At 40.8% G+C, this 18706-nt stretch overlaps 3 protein-coding genes across 5 annotated transcripts; all 3 read right to left on the reverse strand.

The window, feature by feature from the left end:
• Nucleotides 1–77: 77 nt before the first annotated feature.
• On the reverse strand, nucleotides 78–6730 carry LOC128756808 (26S proteasome non-ATPase regulatory subunit 4-like). Its single transcript, XM_053861493.1, has 10 exons — nucleotides 6612–6730; nucleotides 5858–5998; nucleotides 4096–4210; nucleotides 3931–4017; nucleotides 3737–3805; nucleotides 3439–3654; nucleotides 2768–2876; nucleotides 2559–2690; nucleotides 1966–2018; nucleotides 78–401 (listed from the first exon to the last, which is right to left on the reverse strand). Exons 1-10 carry the CDS (start codon nucleotides 6635–6637, stop codon nucleotides 231–233), a joined length of 1119 nt encoding a protein of 372 aa, XP_053717468.1. The 5' UTR covers nucleotides 6638–6730; the 3' UTR covers nucleotides 78–230.
• Nucleotides 6731–7846: 1116 nt separating this feature from the next.
• On the reverse strand, nucleotides 7847–16794 carry LOC128756807 (phosphatidylinositol 4-phosphate 5-kinase type-1 alpha-like). Of its 2 annotated transcripts, none has more exons than XM_053861491.1 (15): nucleotides 16658–16794; nucleotides 16266–16390; nucleotides 15408–15442; nucleotides 15151–15243; nucleotides 13766–13896; nucleotides 13563–13680; nucleotides 12949–13101; nucleotides 12181–12480; nucleotides 11900–12108; nucleotides 11736–11819; nucleotides 11012–11060; nucleotides 10844–10928; nucleotides 10610–10765; nucleotides 10099–10181; nucleotides 7847–9401 (listed from the first exon to the last, which is right to left on the reverse strand). In XM_053861491.1, exons 2-14 carry the CDS (start codon nucleotides 16312–16314, stop codon nucleotides 10147–10149), a joined length of 1497 nt encoding a protein of 498 aa, XP_053717466.1. In that variant the 5' UTR covers nucleotides 16315–16390; nucleotides 16658–16794; the 3' UTR covers nucleotides 7847–9401; nucleotides 10099–10146. The 2 variants fall into 2 exon arrangements, with proteins under 2 accessions (XP_053717466.1, XP_053717465.1); XM_053861490.1 differs by having other exon boundaries at nucleotides 10099–10186.
• Nucleotides 16795–16901: 107 nt separating this feature from the next.
• ecm1a (extracellular matrix protein 1a) lies at nucleotides 16902–18420 on the reverse strand. 2 transcript variants are annotated; one of them, XM_053861496.1, is made up of 3 exons: nucleotides 18261–18420; nucleotides 18133–18203; nucleotides 16902–17571 (listed from the first exon to the last, which is right to left on the reverse strand). In XM_053861496.1, exons 1-3 carry the CDS (start codon nucleotides 18325–18327, stop codon nucleotides 17368–17370), a joined length of 342 nt encoding a protein of 113 aa, XP_053717471.1. In that variant the 5' UTR covers nucleotides 18328–18420; the 3' UTR covers nucleotides 16902–17367. The 2 variants fall into 2 exon arrangements, with proteins under 2 accessions (XP_053717471.1, XP_053717470.1); XM_053861495.1 differs by having other exon boundaries at nucleotides 16934–17571; nucleotides 17953–18203; nucleotides 18261–18419.
• Between the last annotated feature and the right edge of the window lie 286 nt (nucleotides 18421–18706).

The following is an 18706-nucleotide window of genomic DNA, read 5'->3' on the forward strand; positions in this document are numbered from 1 at the left end:
ATCTCTGTTGTGACCCAATCTCCTGTTGATGGTCATCTTCAACTTAACCCACTTTAAGCATGAAGGATCAAAGCTACTCACAATCATTTTATTGCAAATAAGGTAACATTACATGTGTTGAAGTGTCCTTTAAAAGTGATCAGTCTTTGTCATGAAAATTCATGTGTTGATCAGAGGAAGATTTTCAATAGAAACACATCTGGTGCCAGACAATCACATTTGTTTCCCCATCACTTTTTCTTCTCCTCATCCTTTTTGTCATCTGGCTTGCTTCCAGTTTGTGGTGCGAGGGACCCCATGGCGTTGCGGATGGCCTCATTGTTTGGGTCGACGCCGGGCAGGTTCTCCAACACGCTTTGCAGGAACTCCGGATCTTGCATTACGTCATAGTCGTCGTCGTCCTGAGTAATAACAACAGATGTTACCAGTTACTGTACATGTAGCTTCATCACCATTTTTTTAATAAGCCTATTATTGGTCTTCAACTAGTTTGCATTTCAACACTAAGTGGAATCAAATAATGCTACAACAGGTACCTTCCTAAGCAAATTATTTCCACTAGTTAAAGAAATAAAAAGACACTTGAGTAGGTGGACATTCAACATCTAAATAATTGAAATACCAAACCATTCGATGACTGGAATGAAGCCATTTCATGATTGAAATGGAGCGGGCAAAACCCCGAAAGACGAGGTTGGTTTGCCGATACCATGCCTGAAAGACTACTATACAGCAGCGCTAAAAACACCAAATTCACTAGTGCGAAGTGAACTATCACTCACGGTGGAAAGAAATCCATTTCAAGCAGACCAACATCCCTCTACAATAAATATTACTGAGAAAAACAAACACTACTACAGATACCTCCAGCTGTGACATCATTTTGGCCAAAACATATGAGAGAACCAAGAAAAGGTTTTGCATTTTATTAGGCTTTTTATGGACCATGCAATGGAAACAAACCACAATAATTTGTCTCAAGAATGTACTCAGAGATGGCCCCGAAATTAAAACATACTGGGAAGAAATAGTATAGATAATTAACTCTGTCCTAGGATTGTAAAATGACAATTCCCTTTGCACAATATATTTAGGCAATACATCCACTGAGATTGCAAATACAGACAAATACCATTCAGAAATATGACTTATTTCCAGCGAAAAAGAACCACCAACCAAACAGGAGTGGTATAAGATTGAGCAAAATACATTTGAGATGGAACGAATGACCCCCTCAGACAGAGAAATGTAGTAAGTACTGCTTTTAATAGCAATAATATATTCACTAAAAAAGTGGATGGTTCACATAAAATATGCATAAGATGTGTATTTTATTAAAGTATTATCTGAATTAATTCCTTGAAGTTTGGTTCAAATCTACCTCTTGCCTGTTGATCTTTCATCTATCAGAGTCATTGCCAGATAGTTTCATGCAAGTTTTAGATTTCCAACAGGGAAACATTTATTCACGCTCGTATTTTAAAGAAAATGGTGATGTTTATCCACTTTCCAATCAATTTGTACCTCTCCAGGACAAAGAACCTATTCAGGTGGACTGACCATTGACCACTGCGAACGAAAACCTCATAATCCCTCATAAGGCAAATTTTATACAACCACTATGTAATAGTACCTGTGATATTGTTATATTAACGATATATTATAGTGAAAAAAATAGTTTCCTTTTGTTTTAATTGTTACAGTTCGTCTTTCCAACAAACCTTTTGTTGAATTGTAATAAACAAAAGTCTCCAAAAACAAATATCATCTTGTTAATTATTTTAACAGCTTTAATTACATCCTAAAGATGAACCAAATGATCTATGATGTGCACAAAAACCACAAGACCCCCAACTCTCCCTGGTCTGTTGTCCCCCCGATCAACTGAGTTTCAGGGCCCTAATCTTAAAAACTACACATACTAAAAACTTCTACAGTGTGAGATATTAAAAAAGTCATGCTTACCTTGGTGGAGTCGTCTGCATCCATTGGCGCTCCAGTGTCCATTTCACTGTATTCTGTTTGGGAACAAACACACTTTAATTAGACAAACATTCAGATTTGGGCTGAAGAGAATGGTGACATTGTAAGTTGTTTTTCTGTTTAGATTATGCCAATGTGAGCGTCCAAGTACACTGAGAAAAGTATTGGCTTGTTTGTTACACTCAGCGTCAGCGTGGAGGCGCCGATCCAGCCGATCCATCTCATGAGTGAAAATAAGCGACCTGTGCATAAAAAGCAGTGCAACTGAGAGCTTAGTGAAGCTGTGCTAAGACAAGCCTGTCACTGCTGCGATCACCTAAAATTCTGTTGCCAGATAGAGTGGCTGAGCAGAGTTAATATAAAAAATATTTACAAGACACAAGTAATTAAATGTATGCATTCCCTCACCGAGTATGTTCCCAAAACTAGCGTGAACAAGTCATAAAAATATAGTTGGGAGACAAGAATTTGGTGAAAAATTCCCAGTAAAATATTTAAAATTCTTAATAAATCGACATTGCTGTATGGACTGCTCAACTCTAATATTTCACAGCAGGTGTGTGAAAGAGACTGACCTCCTCCAGCAAGGGACATCTGCATGGCGTAGGCGATCTGCTCCTCCTCAGTCATACTGCTGAAGTCAGGAAGGACAGGAGCTCCATTCTCAGCCTGAGACACCGACATTTTCAACAGCGCCTCCTCCGTTTCTGTGGCACACAAGGTGTGACTTGGACTGGATTCTGGAGTAGATGTAAGAACACTTCCACAGATGCAGTCGCTTCACCATCTACGCTGGGTGTGGGTGCGCCAGTGTCTGCAGCAGACGCTGCAGCCACTCTCCGTGCTTCTTCCTCCTGTCGCTGCCGCTGTTCCTCCATTGACACACGAAGAGCCTGGAAAGGTTTAGGTTAAAAGACATTGATTTAGCAAGTTAATATTGATATTTGTGAGGATGAGAACACTTTCTGAATTGTTGACAGGCATAAAAACCTGCACAGTAACAGGACAGGGTAGGTTTCTGCAGCACTATTAGATAACTAACAATAAAAAAAAAGTGCAGCCATGATAGACATTATTGAAAGCAGCTGATCTTGCAAGGAGTATAGCATGGTTTTCGGACATGATACATTGTCCCACTAAAAATTGACTAAAAGACCCGGCTGATAAAATCAAATACTGACACCTTAAACGTGCATTTCACTACAGACAAGATAAGCTTGATTCAGACAAATACAAGAGGAAATAATAAAGCATTTTGGTTGATCCAATATTGTTCCTTTGAACAGCATCACACAGAAAATAAACTCAATTTGAATTGGAAGATGACAGTCGCAGAGAAAGACAGTGTCAATAACCCACATGCAAGAACATGATTGCTGAAACTTTCATCTTAAAATAACCAATGTTTGTGGACAAACCTGTTACAAATATGTGATTATGAATAGAGCGACTCACCAGGGCAAGCTCTGGGTCAGCACTGGGATCCACACCAAACTCGAAGTCATTAGCACCCAGACCCATCATGGAGCCTCCCTCACTGGCCAGGATGGGAGAAGACAGCAGAGCATCTGCCAGGCTGGGTCCAGGTGGGACTGTGACCAAGTGGGAGCCTGTTCCATCTTTACCATTTAGAGTGTTGATGAAGGAGGTCAGCTTCTCTGTGTTTACCTCCTGACCACATACACGTTTGAGAGCTTAAATCATTAACAGACTGAATCGAAAGAAAATATTCAAACCACGCTCATAAGCTCACCTCTTCTCCAAAGTTGATTATATCCACATTGACCTTCTCTTTTTTCAAGCGCTTTGCCAGCTTGACTATCTGCAAAAGGAGATGACACAGCAAGCAATGAACATTTGCTGAGATGACTATCAGTCAATGTCGTGCAACACATTGCTGATCCAGAGAGGCTGGTGAATACATGCCACAAAATGGCCCCCACTTACTTCTTTATCATTATCTTCAACAGGACTTCCAACGAAAGCGATGATCCTCATCTTGTGATTTTTACTTTGTCGGTGCTTCAGGGCCAGCTAAAACAAACACAGATTATGACCGGTTTCATTCTCAAATGCATAGTATTAGCAAAAAAATGCAACAACTTCACACACATGAGCCACTCTAATGCCGGTGCAGAAGCAGATGTTCCCTTTGGGCTGGACAGCATGAAGTTTGGATAGGATGCGGCCAGCGTCAGGTGTAAGTGTGGCTAGGACCTCACAGTTACTGCAAGAGAACAGCAGAGAACATTAGCTGTCTTCTTCTTTTCCAGTCGGTAACATCCTTGGTCCACTCAGTCATGTGAGAATGGTTGGGTCGCAAGATACTTGATGCATTGAAAGAGACCAGTAATTGAGGATAACATCGCTCAGCAAATCAGAGATCAGTTAACCCACATATATTTGTGCTCACCAGACAATTGTGGTTCACTATTTGTCGCGGAGTATGTGTGTAGAGAGAAGTGCTTTGTTAAGCGATCAATTATGAAAAATTTAAAATACAACACAAGTTTAGTTAATAATGTGATCATGTGAAACGCTGAACTATCAAACTTAGTTCACGTATCACACCACTATCCAACTCAGATCCGTGGAACATAAAATAAAATCATTACAGAGTCTCTGTAACTACGGAGGTATTAGTTAAATGTTTTCTTGAATTGAACATGCACTTAAAACTACAATCATAAACACAAAATCCTCATGAAACTCTTCATGCTGCTTCATGGTCTGTGTTTCTATCGTAGCAGAGATGGAGCGGGTCATAAATCAGACAACCATCTGCAGTCTTGTTGGACAGATCTGATCTGTTGAGGTGGATCTGATCAAATCTCAACTGGTGAGAGTTTCTTGTGTTAAAAGTCCGATTAAAACTATACGATCATGAACTAGAGTCCTCCACACTCTTTGGTTTCAGTTTCATATACCGTGGAGCAGCAGCCCATGTTGAGATTTTCCTTTTGCTCTCACAGTAAAATGTGAATAACGTTAGCACATAGCCTTTATTATGAAATTTTCCCAAATTCACATCACTTTTCACAGGTTGACTCCCTCCCTGTCTGTCTGTTTGTTTCTGTCCACTCCAACTTGAACCGGTGCCGCGCAAAGCTCTGCAAGAAATAGAATTGTTTCTGCAAAACTGCAGGGAAAAGTAGGGGTATCTCTCTCCTGTTGCATTTACACCTTGGTCTGTGATAATGCAGGCTCCTAAACACTGAAACTATTTTGCCCCCAAAATATTACCGTCAGAACCTGTTTTGACACATTATTATCACACAAACTGCTTTGTATATTCATGAAGAGTGAGTAATACTCTTTATAAATACACAAATACAACCACGCTTAGCACTTTGACCACGTGTCTGCAGGAAACAGTGATGTGTATTTTTGTATTATTTATTTTCAAATTAATAAATCACGATTGCGATATAAATCAAATCGGCACCCAGGTATCTGGATAACATTGAATCAGGCCAAATGCATATTGTCCCAGCCCTAGTACCTTGATCTCTGATTCCTTTGTTACCTGAGTCGTTAAACTGTACATCATAACAGTGACCACTTTGGTCCATTGAAACCTCCCTTTCACTCTTGCAGCAACACACTAGTTTAAGGATCCCTTATGTGAAATGTTTTAACTCCCTGTCGAGACTCCCACTCCCCCATCTGTACTCTTCAAATCATTCAAACACATTATCCTCTTTCATTCCTTTCCTCTTCAGCGCATACCTCCGTCTCCTCAGCTTTATATCCACCTCCTATTTACTCACAACAAAATATTATGTAATTAGCAAACATCATGGATATGAGGAGACTCCTCACAAACCCATTTGTAGCACTGACTTGTTGTAGGATTAACATGACAAGAACTTACTTGGACATGGTGATGAGGCCTACATTGTTCTCTGGGTTACTGCGAGTTTTGGAGTGACAAACAAGGTTGACAGCATCCTGTTGTGCTTGTAGTCTCGTTGGTAAAAAGTCTCCATTCCTCATATATTCACTGTTGTCCACACTGAGGTGAGAAAAAAACATCATGGTGGGTGTTGGTGATGAATGTTCCACTGATAATTGAAACGACGACATTCTCTATTTAACAGACACGTCAGTAATGCACGATAAAATTAATAAAATTCGTTCTTGATTAGTACCGTAAATTCAAATGACAACAAAAGATGGAGTCTAACAATATTTGCCCATACTTACACAGCCAAGGTAAACGATGTTCGATCGCAAAGTCTGAGATGACTCTTTAAATAGAGGGTAGGCAATTATCCAACATGTTAATATTGTCGTTTGACTATTAGCAATACCATTAGCTAACGTTAGCAATAGGTACCAGGACGTCAATAACAATTGGACGTCGAAAATGTCATGGTCAGTGGCTTGGGATTAATCCTACCAAGACAACCTTTATCACAAATATCATATTTTTTCAGGTTCAAGAGAAATACACAAAAAACCAAGTGACAATGAGAAGACGGTTAGTCAGCAGTTTACCCGTCATCAGCTCTGATAGCACCGTTCATCGGAACTATTTCGACCTGAGCAGCTAATACAATTGACGACATCAAATATTAGCAAAACAATAACAGATTCAAACAGAAAGGAGTCGACAGAATTCTTACCAGACCACTGTACTTTCTAGCACCATCTTGAAAACTTGTTGTCGCTTTTTCCCTCTTCTTCGGCTTGGTGCAGCAACGGCATCAAGGTGTCATACCGCCTCCTATAGGACGAACTTGACAGCGAATTCGCTTTGACGAAACATTCTTTTTTCTCATTGCGGATTTAACTTAGCCATGTTGAGAAATATCTGTGTCTTTTTCTACGTTTTTAGAAATTTAGTCTTATGAAACAATGCAATTTAGAAAAAGCAATACGCAAATAATAAAGGTGAGTTATCCTTCTTTAAAGGAGATCTATCCTTATTGTTAAGCGATGAATGAATGAAGTCCATTCCACCAGGTACAATAATAAATGAACTGTCTCAGTGATAACAGAATTGTTTACAAACATCAGCATGGATACTGAAAGAACCTGTACTGGCTTACATTACATTCTGTGTACCTTGATTTGTCAACACTGAGAAAAAACTATTATTCTTTACTGGTGTCAACAGGGCCGACTGTGTCAAGGTTACCAGTCTTTTTTGAACGCTCAACTTGTATTACACGTTAATAAATGTACAGTTATCTGACTGCAGTAGGCAGACATTTTAGACGTATGTTTACTCCACCAACGTTTTTGTTTGCAGACTTGTTAGCATACTCCTTCATACACATTTCTCAATAGTCTTCATATCTTTTAAGGTGTTTTCACAACCGAGTTCCCAACATGTTTTGGAGTTCACTTCCAAATCCACCATTACAAGGACATAACCACTTCTCAGTAGGAAGCAGAGTAAGAGTAATAGCATATTATATTTCAAATAACATGAGACAAAAAACATTTAAAAAGCAGAGTAAAGACATAAATGATAACTTCACAGCTTGTGTTTTCATTGATATGTTACCATTAATTTAAAATAAACAAGTCAAGGTGAGGAATGTTTTTAACACAAACAACAAAATAAAAATCCATCAATATAGATATTAAACTACATCATTTTTTAAAACATAGCTGTTGAGGCACTAATAAGGAAAGCATTTATTTTGAAAAGTCCAATTTAATAACAACACAACAACAATTGCTTAATTATTTTGCATAATCTCCCAGTCAGTCAAAATGTCCTGTGTCTGGTTAAAATTTCTGCATCAAAAAACTGCAGTGATAAAGTGTACTTTGATGTGGCACAAAGCTGTCAGATTTGATTGCTTGAATAAAAACTAAAAAAAACAAAACACCAAGTCACCATGCCTATAGGTGTATTTTATTACCATGCACATAATCATGAAAAGCAATACAGTTTAAAGGTCCCATCCCATGAGAAGTAAAACATTTCATGCATCATCAGGAGAGAAAACTCATATCACCTGTAGCGATAAATGACAGACCAGCTCCACCCCAGTGAACCCACCATCATGTTCATAAGACAGAGCAATAAATAAAAGTATAAATATGATTATTTACAGATTTGGATCAATGCTGCTTGATTACTAGAACTGATTTAAGCAAGGCACTTTTGTACTTTCAGTAAACAACACATAAAAAGAAAGATGGCATTATCAAAAGATCAATACAGGAGGTCTTTCTGACCTCTCTGCAAAAATGTAACAGACACAAAATGATGAGTAAGTATGACCAAAATAAAACAATCTGAAAAGTGTAAATGTAAAAAAGTAAAAACATGTTACAGACTCTCACAGTGGAAACATTTCCGGTAGGGAAAGTAGTGGCAAAGACACTGAAAACAAACTATTAACACCCTCAAGTAGTGGAATGATAAGGCAGAATTTTTCAAAACCTTGATAACATTGCTGATCATCAACCCGTCAACATATCTGACAACATTCCAGTATTTCTAAATCATCACAAGTGTATTGGAACTGGACGATGAATTAAAAAAAAGTGCCAAAAAGAAACATAATTGCACTTAAGAAAAATGACAGCCACGCGTATTATTGCACCATTTCTCAGGAGCGAGGGAGCGGAACCCTAAATGAGGCAATGTAGGGAATTTTGTTCTGAGCTATAACTATGAAAACAACATCCATAAACTTAAATTAAAACAACTTCACACATCTTAAGACCTGGAACCTGCAAATGACCCACTCATCTCTTATATAAGTGAGCTGATTGTATTCATGGAGGACTTTCTCGTGTTTCTCATCCCTTATATTTGAATGTCAGCTCTCCCTCTATTGTTTAATCGAGTTGTAAAACAATTTATCAATATTCCTAAAACAAAAAAGAGCAGCCTGAGATGAGTTGCCCACTCAACTTATCTCAGGCTGCTCATCGGGAAAAGTAGTTATGACATGAGTGACACAGCTAGGATGAGGATTTGCATGCTTTTATTGAGGATGGGGAGGTGAACTGGTGTCTTCAGTAGCACCTCCAGATCCTTTAGTGAGAGTGTCCAAGGTGAAGGTTGGCAATATACATATCATACATCAGACCCAACACAGACGACGTTGAGCATGGCCACATGAATTATGCAGCCCTCATTTAATAAAAGACTGATAATGCCACACATCTACAGATAAGTTCCTGAATCTTAGTGTGTTTGGACCCCAGCACCAGCCGACACCATTTCCAGAACCAAAAGAAAAAGTGCAATAAAAAAGTACCGATAAATTCATACATGTTCCATTTGCTGAAAGTTTTTTTTTTGTGCTGGTATACGCACAGAGGAATCCTACCAAACTCTGGTTGCTGCAATGACTGAGATACCGGTTCAACTTGGCAGGAGCAACTAACTGACAGGGACGAAGCCTTCAGCGCCAACAATGTTTTCAGCTGCTCCAGCAAAAGCTCTGCAAAGTACAACGTGCAGGTTTCTTTAACACCACTTTCATGAAAGATGAAAAGATTCAGTGATCAAGCCTCTTCAGCCAGCATGTCATTATTGCATGGTAATTGTGTTATAGAACGTCTATATTTTTTTCAGTGGATCATCAGTGGCGCCACATAAAGTCCTCCAACTTCACCTGTACCGCTCCTCTACATGTGTCCAAACCATCTGGCCTCCCTAACTTTGTCTCTTAACGTATCCACATGTCCATTCTAGTCACTCCCAATAACAGCCCACTCTGACCTTTCTACATTGTTTGCAACGAGTCAAGCAGCAGTTGGAAACAAGACGTGACACCATTCTTAATCGCTGGTCAGTACATGTTATGACTCATTTAACAGCAACATTCTAAATAAACACATTTCAACGAAAATCAGTGCTATAGTGTACTAGTGCATTTTAACTATTTCATGTTCTCACACACCACACATTTCTCAGGAATACAACTAATGCCTGCTGAGCTACAGCGCTACATATTTATAGCTGACTCTCTACTGCAATAGTGTTGTGAGACGAATGGGTCAGTGGATAGAATTACATTGACTGGAGCAGTCAGACTTTTATGCTTTGAGTTCATTGAAAAAACACTTTAAACTATAAAAAAAAGTATTTCCTGCTTCTTCGGCTGGTAAATAGCTCTGTGCAATGTGCGATCTTACCTCATGGGGACATCATCTTCCATACTGCTGGTGTTGCTCTGTGTCTTGTCAGCAGAGTTTGTTATTGTGAGGCGGTTGGCCTGCTGCTCTGTGTGGGAGAATTAACTCTGAGCCACCTTAACATTAAATTAACAGAAAAGTATGCAAGCAGTGGGTAAACACGCTCCACTTCCTCTACACTTTGGAAGGAAAGCTGGAATGCAGCCATTCAACTGTTATGTTCTTTGTAAACAATTATACACAGATGGCCAGATTGGGTCGGACGCCTGTTGGTAGCGACGGGATCATCGCTAAAGTGTCTAACAGATGAGGTAGTTAGCGCAACGATCAACATTCAGGCTACAACGTTGCCAACATGTGCAGAATAATGTTGTGAATTCAGATAAAAGGCTAAAATTATATAATCATCAACCTGCTGGAACATGCCATTCGACAACCACTCCATGTCGACATTACTTGTTTGTATCTGTCGTAACCTGTGCACCATGAAACCCGCGTCTCCAGGTCTCACCGTTGTCATCCTCTTTCTCGTCTCTGCTACCAGTGCTGACTTGGTGCTGCAGTACCAGACCACTGGAGGCTGCCAATGTAGACGGGCCAGCAACACCAATTTTCTTCAGAGGAACGTGGCCGACAGCACGTCGTTTCTTAGAGGGGGAGGTTTTGACTGGGGACAATGCAAAATAATCTTGGTGTGTCCACAAACAAAGACGAGGCGCACGCACACACACACACATCTACTTACAAGCCACCCTCTTGAAGACAGTGTAGCACATGAACCTCTGAAAGCGGTCAGCGTAGAAACTGGGCCGGTGCACAGACACAGTGTCCTGACACGGAAACACAAATTCACATGAAAACACGGATCTGTTTGGACTCACAACAACTTGCATAGCCAGAAGAGGAACCTTACCCCGTCATGGAACAAAGACTTCCACGAGTGTTCCAGCTTTTTCACTAATCTGAAGATGATACAAAGGGTTTCGTCAGGTTGCTCAAGAAGAAAAATGATTCATTCACACTCAACGATACAAAGGCTGATCCAAAACAAAACACTGCACCACTACAAACACTGAACAGTGAACTAATGTCTTTTCACCAAGCAAAAATGCAAAATTTATATTCTATATGAATTAAATTAAAATTCAGAAATCTTTTGTATATTATTACTATTATTATTACTGCGACACAGTCTACATATCAAATTAGAAGTTTTAGTCAGAATAAAAAGAAAAATAATGTCAAAAACAGAAATGTTAATGTTTCCATCACCAAACTCTCTGAGCTTCCCTGATAGACGACTCAGTCCCCTGTTCAAGCATGTAACTCCTATAGCTTGAAATCTCTGCATCCTACTTGACTCTTCACTTTTCTTTGACCCTCACATTAAAAAAACAGTCCAATCCTGTTCCCTCCAGAAAATGATCTGTACAATCAAACCCATGCTCTCACATGCCGACTTAGAGAAACTAATTCATGTGTTCATATTCTCCTGTCTGGACTACTGTGACACTCTCCTCACTGGCATCAACAACAAATCTCCAGTTGGTCAGTGCTCAGTAGCGCAGTTTTTAACTGGCTCTGATAGACGGAAGTTGACTTACTGAGTGAAGCAGAGCCACAAAAGCGTGTCTCACCTGTAGGACTGGAGGATGTCAATGATGCCCATGTACACCAGCAGCCTCTCGCCTTTCGAGTTTTTCGCAGGGATTCCTCCTGTTCTGTTGAATCAAACATGTTTCCCATCAGTTTGTTCATTTCTTTCATGTCTTTCATTATTAACTGTAAATCCATGGCTCACTTGTCCTCTGTGTCTGGAGATCCCACCGTGTCCGACTCTGCCTGAATGGCCTCCAGAGCGGTGCTGTACAGAGACTTTTGACCTTGTGGCCTTGCCATAGCAGCAGCTCCGGCCACCGCCTCCTCTCCTACCTGCTCTCGGCAAGCCTGGTCAAGATTGTGGATTCCCACCAGGAGACTGTAATCCATGATCTTGAAACTCTGCAGGACCTTCAAAACAGGACAGAAGCAAATGACAAAAGGAGCTCACCACAGTTGAGGACCTCATGGTTAGCTCCTCACCAGACAGTCTCTTTGGATTGTTTTGCAGACCGCATTGTATTTGTCTGCGTCCAGTATGAGACCATCGGGTATGTTCTGCATGAAGTCCAAATCCTTGAACGTGGGCAGAGCTTTACTTCTCTCCTTGGCCGAGGCTCGTCGCTTGTAGGTGGAACCTTTCAGATCGAACTTCAGGTGCATGCGGACAGCATTGGGCAGGAGATTGTTCATGACAGCAATTCGGATGTTCTTCCCTCCAGCTTGGACACAATACAGCCCATAAAACTTTGGCAATAAGGTTCGCTTGTTCTGGTTCAGGTTCTAGTGGAAGAGATGGAAAACATTACAGCATAAGAAGAGTTAATGAAGACAAAGACATAAATATTAAAATACATTTCAAAAAATGGAACATGGAAGTTAAAGAGTAAAAAAAATAATTCCAGGGGAGAAATGCAGAGACAAAGTGAGGATGTCCAGATGGTTTGGACACATGGAGATGAGAGACAGTGTTGGGCCAAGAAAGTTGGAGATGGAAAAAGAGCAAAACAATAAGGAGGCTCCTGGATGAATGAGGACATGAAGGTGTGACTAGACGATGATAAAGACCGGTGAGGATGGAGGTCCTGCTGTGGAAATGAGGAAGGAAGAAGTGCATGCATCACTGAAGCAGAATTGGTTCAGGAATCTGAGCAAAATATAAGCAATTATTTTAGGTATGGGAGAACAGGGGCGGATATATTCATTCATTTGGGTCAAAATGATACATTTTAATTCAGTGTTGCTGCTCACCATGAAGTATCCGGGCAATAGTGTCTGCAGAAACTCAGCTTCCTTGTGCTGTACAGTTTTGATTATGAACTCGTCGTCACTGGACACATAGAAGAGAGAACCACTGGCTCCAGGGTTGGACAGCTCGATCAAGGACTCGCTGCACAATGAACACTGCAACCAGATCACATCAGCGATTAGTCATGGAATAAACCACCAAGAGTATGTGTCTTATTCATTGTTAAAAAACTAAGTGATAGCTGTACATTACAAGAAGGACAAACATCATTGTGGAGATGTTAGCATTATCTAGCTTTGCTACAAAACAACAAGGTTCCTGTTGTTTGACTCTCTTTTCAGGGTGTCCAGGATGACCTCTATTTCCTAAGGGAACAAACATTGGATATGATGGAGAGAAGGTTGGAGCTGCTTGAGCCACACATAGTCTTGGGTTGGCATCTTCAACAGTGGTCTGCACATTCACCCAACACCAGCCACAAGCAACAAACCTAATTTCTGGGAACTTGAACAACAGTGGCTCCCGGGCCAGACGCGACCATGATGCTCATGCATTTGCGCCATTGATCGATCAGTGTAATGACAGTCGCCACATGATTTGCAAGGAACAAACATACCATGTAGTCATCAGGTCGAATGCCGAACATCTCCCTGAAGTAGCGAAAGGCCATGGGGGCGTATGTCTTGAACCGGAAGTCTCCATAATGATGCGCTGGTGTCAAGTTGCTGCCTTCACTGACGACAGAGGACCATGGCACAGAACCGATCATAAAAACTGAGGCCGTAAACCACCTTGGATGTGACTCATGACAAGACCCACTTTGGGAAGAAGATACTCTCCACCACCTCAAAGTCCTGCAGCAGCACGTCTCTGTCGGGTTTTTGACTCAAGCTTCCTACTGTGTGAGTGATGCCGAGCTGGATAGCTCCTTTCAAGGCCGAAGAGGTGGTCTGCAGGAGGGTAGATCATTTCAGCAATTGGCAAGCTATGTTGTTTTTTTTTTCTAATATTCCTATTGACTTCAACAAAAATAGGAAGTGAATGATAACTATCAATGACACTGTGAGCATGTGTGCGAGTAGTGGTTTGTCATAAAGATCTTTTTATTTGACAAAACATCGCTGACCTTTCCACCACCTTCATCCTTGTTTAAGAACCCTTTAAGCCCCTTAAAAGTTTTCGGGAAGTTTTCCACCTTAAGAGCCTTTCAAGGACACTGCGTAGCCTGCGTAATCACTATCAAGTCTGAGCGTGAAAAAGAAACGTAAGGAAATGCAGGCCCTCTTATAACGATTTGTTTAGTGACATCATAAATGACTTTAATAAGTGAAGCTTTGTGAGGGAGTTCAGGCACACCAGCGAGAACTGACTGAACCCTGTCATGTGATCAGCGACAGAGGGAGACGAACATCAATGTAGGTTCCACAGACTTCTTAGTTTTTGATTTGGTCACCAGTTAGCTGTTTAAATAGAAAAAATATTTTTTGTTGAGTCACTGAAGAGTTAAGGCAGGAGGCGCTTGTTTTATGTCAAGGATAACTCACAAGTGTGTCCAATGTGAAGGTCAGCGTCACCTCAGCGGGTTGGTTTGTGGATATGTGTTCACTCTGCACAGCCCTATTGTCCTCAGAAGTGGAGCCAGTCAGCATGCTAGCACACTCTTGAACTAGTGGATGGCCAAGAAAAAATTCCCAATCATAGTATCCTTCTAAGAACAAGTAGGATGTGCATCTGACCCTTCTTCCGCAGAGTTTTGAAATATAGAGTCCACAATCGGTCTGCAGAGGTGAGGCTGCCCAGAAATATGCTCTTCCAGAAATCCAACACTTCCTCCACTCAGTGCTCTCGTGGCAAGCTAATGTTAATTCTACATCACGTCCAGACACTAAGCGGAATAAAAAGGCAGCATAAAAGAGCATGTACTTTTTCCTCCACAGTGAGGGTCTCATGCAGTTTAGTCATTTTGCAGTGTTGCATTTTTGGTAATACACCTAATCTAATGTTCAATGGAATTAAAACTATTATCCAGTTACAATTGTTTCTGGTGAGCATATTTTTTCACATTAATACTTTTTTGAGTGACAACTATAATCATATAATAATACATTGACATTATTAACATCACCCACTACACAAGTCATGCTACATTCTAATATTAAATCATGAGTGTGGCTCTCGAATGAGAACAAACAGCACTCTCCTACCTTCTTATACGTCGTCTCACCAGTGGGATCAATGCCACGATGACCAATGGTTTGCTTCATGGCTTTAGAGGTGCTCGGACCAGGATTTGAACCCTAATGGTCAAAGCAAGTAAGAAAGTGGGACAGAGAAAAGGAAGTGTAAAGCAGTGTCATGAATATTTGGGCGAAATAAAGAGGAAGGAAGAAAAGATGAACAATCAGCAAAAGTCAACACGAAGGAGGGTTTCTTCAATGACAGAAGTATGTATCACTCTCACCTCTGGAAGAACTTTTCTCTGAGCGCCGGTAGAAGCTAAAATACGAACGGTACAGTGAATACAATTGTATAAACGTTCAGAAATAGAAAATATATCACTGAAATTGGAAATCGTCTGTGAAAAACAAGCTATTTAACCTGACCAACTTACTGATACAGGAAAGGAAAAGAAACAAATCACAATTTATTTACTGTCATATATTCAAAGAAAACTAGATATCAGTTGGTTTTCTTAGTAGAAAATTCACTCTTCTTAACCATAAGACAGGGTATGAAAGGGCAAGTTGGCATATGTAAATACTACAAGTGTTTCACTCATTCTGGCAAATCAGACGATCAGAAAAAAAGCACGAGGCGTGAATTTGATTGAACAAACAGAGAGCTTTGTAAATATGCTCAGCTGCTGTTTGAGGTAAGCCGACATTTCGTTTACTTTTGCCTAGGCATTTCAATGAATTCAAGGAAGACATAATTACAAAAATAATTGCGCGACCATCAGATCATTGGACATGGTTAAACAACGGTGACAAACTCTGGGCACAAAGTTCCAGATGAAAGGATGCACCTTCTTCCGGTTGATATTTTGGCTGAGGATCACATGACACAAGCGCAGCAAGAATTATTATTTATGATCTCCAAGTCAACTGACTGCGGCAGCTTTACTTCTAAAATATGCATATTGTACGATTTCTCCCCAAGACATTCCCTCCACCCCAAGGACATGAAGCGTTTTCATCCAATTCACATCCAAGTCACATTTCAGACGACTCACAGGTTTTTGACATTTGACCTACACCATCTCCAATATGACCATCCTTCTTGAAGCCTCCACCCTGCCTGTGGTCTCTTTATAACTTACTTCCAGGGTTGCCTGGCAGACCAGGGGGCTCCTCTGCAGCTGTAGCCATTCACACCAGCTTTTAGAATTTGTCTCCAGGTAAAACTGTCTGCTGAAAACTGTGACTACTTCCTCGATGAGTGGGTCTGTAGAGAGAACAACAAATCAAAGCTTTTATGCAACAAGTCATTCAGCACGGGCAGATCGGTACGACATATTAAGTGACATAAAACACGTCACTGCAAACGTTTGTATGCTCGGGAATGGCATAAAACATGTTGTGAAAGCCGCAGTGTCTGTAATCCATGTTCGTAACTTGCGACATTATACGAAACTCCCACTGAAGACGTCCCCAACTGTCATAGAAGTTACCCGAAAGGACAATTCATGACCAGAAAACAACAGAGACTCACCCAGTGAACTGTGTCGTTCAATTTTCAAGGATCAATCTCGAATAACTTTTAAGACCAGAACTAAAACAAACTAATAGACGAGGAAGGAGTGCGGAAGAGGTCAGTCAAACTGGCTAGTGTGATTTTACAAAATACTTCCGGTAAATGCTTTCTTCAGAATAAAATACAGCTTGCATCGAATTAGATTGTATCTCTCGAAATAGCTCTTTATATAGACAGTCACATTTATTTCAGACAACAGACTAATGGATTTATGTGTAGCCATGAAACACCTTTAAGAAAACAGGGAATTTCCATTGACAACTTTGCTCAAACTCATTGACTTTATTTATTTTGAAAGCAAAAATCCAAAACAGGAAATGCCTCTACTTGTGACAGAGTTTCAATAACCATCGTTCTTGGACTCTTAAATTTAGACAAGCGTGTTCGCTTCTTAGAAGCGTTGCGCCGAAAACAACATTGATTCAAGAATAAACAATAACGATGCTGTGTTGACAGTCATCCAGCCAAGCTCCACGCCCAACCGTGAACCATGACACACTGACCTCTGGCGGAGAGAGGCGGAATGTCTCGATAGATCATTCAGGGATGTAGGAGTTGAGAGAAGCGTGATGTCTGCACACTTTGAAAGATTGGTTTGGTTCTCAATGAAGTCACTCACACGACTATTCTAAACATGTAAAAACAGGTTGTCGTTCTGTTGTCGTCAATCAACAACTTTGAGTAGTGAAGATGAAGAGCAGATCCAGAGGGACCGCGGGTGCCGTGTAGCCAGGTGTTGGTTCATAGTCCGGGTTCGACACGTCTTCATTGAAACAAGCCCAGCGAGCGTCTCCTTTCATGCCGCAGCAGTCATATGCCGTAGTCATGGTTCCGTATTCCTCCGCGCAGAACTGGTGAAGAGCTTGTTTCCACTGTGAATGAAGTGAAAGCAATTTGACATTTTTGCATTCATTTCTTAATTTCACTGTATGATTTCTTTTACATGACATTGAAGCCAGTTTGATGATCGAACTATGTGAGGTGACCGTCGTTTTTGAAGGGGGAGCAAGACAAAAAAAATTAGGCAAAAATGTACAACACAATGAGAAAAGGTGTTGGAAATAAATATTAGTTCTAAATTTATATACAGATATAGAATTGTTATTGTGGATTTCAGGTCACAAGGTCGACAGTCAGAGGCCACAAGTCCTTTCTTGACTCATTTGACTTTTCTCCTACAGTAAGAACAAGTAAATGGCGTGACTAGAGGTGTTCAAGTCAAGAGTACATCCTCTACACACATCAAGACTCACAGCTTGCGTTGCACAGCAGAGCAGGTGGCTGCTCTCCTGAAGTCCATTGCAGCAGGACGTAAGCCATGACTCCAGGCGGTTGATGGCTTTTCCACGTCGGCGAAAATGGCTGGCACCAGAGCGCGGGAAGAAGCTGGGAGGGTAGCGGGGACGGCTCTGACTGTGCAAGCAGATATTTACCAGATTCTCAGCGGTTGGCTGAGCAGGCGGGAAGGGAACATCTGGCTCATTGAGAGGATTCTTCTTTGTAGCTGTGGATCCATGAACAAGTCAGACATTTTTGATGAAGGCAATGTGAATTGTCTTACCTTCCAAGTCCACGAGTTGAAGACTCAAAGTGAGAATCAGCCAGATTCCAGCTGGAAAACCTCTCATTTTGGCTTGGGTGGATGGTCGAGTGGCTGCAGAGATGATCTTGGTTGATGATTCCAAACTCTTTAAGACACAGCCTTATATCGGCAGGCATGATTTGTGGGCGTAATATGCTGGGAACAAGGAGGAACAGGAGGATGTACCGAGTTCAAGGAATGATTTCTCTCATCTCTTATCGTGGTCACGTCTACAACAACATGTTTTTGCCAGAGAAATGCTGAGTGGAATGATAATATGGTGGAAAAAAATCACCTTGAATACTTTGCTTTGAATGGAAAGTTCCCAAAACCCAGCTGCAAAACCTGATGACCATGCTTATTAGGCACCAGGGTAGCTTTATTTGATTCTTCTATTTTGCTGGTGTGACTGGTACCCGAGTAAT

Source organism: Synchiropus splendidus, chromosome 4 (genome assembly GCF_027744825.2).
Source record: "Synchiropus splendidus isolate RoL2022-P1 chromosome 4, RoL_Sspl_1.0, whole genome shotgun sequence".
In the NCBI taxonomy this organism is placed as follows: Eukaryota; Metazoa; Chordata; class Actinopteri; order Syngnathiformes; family Callionymidae; genus Synchiropus; species Synchiropus splendidus.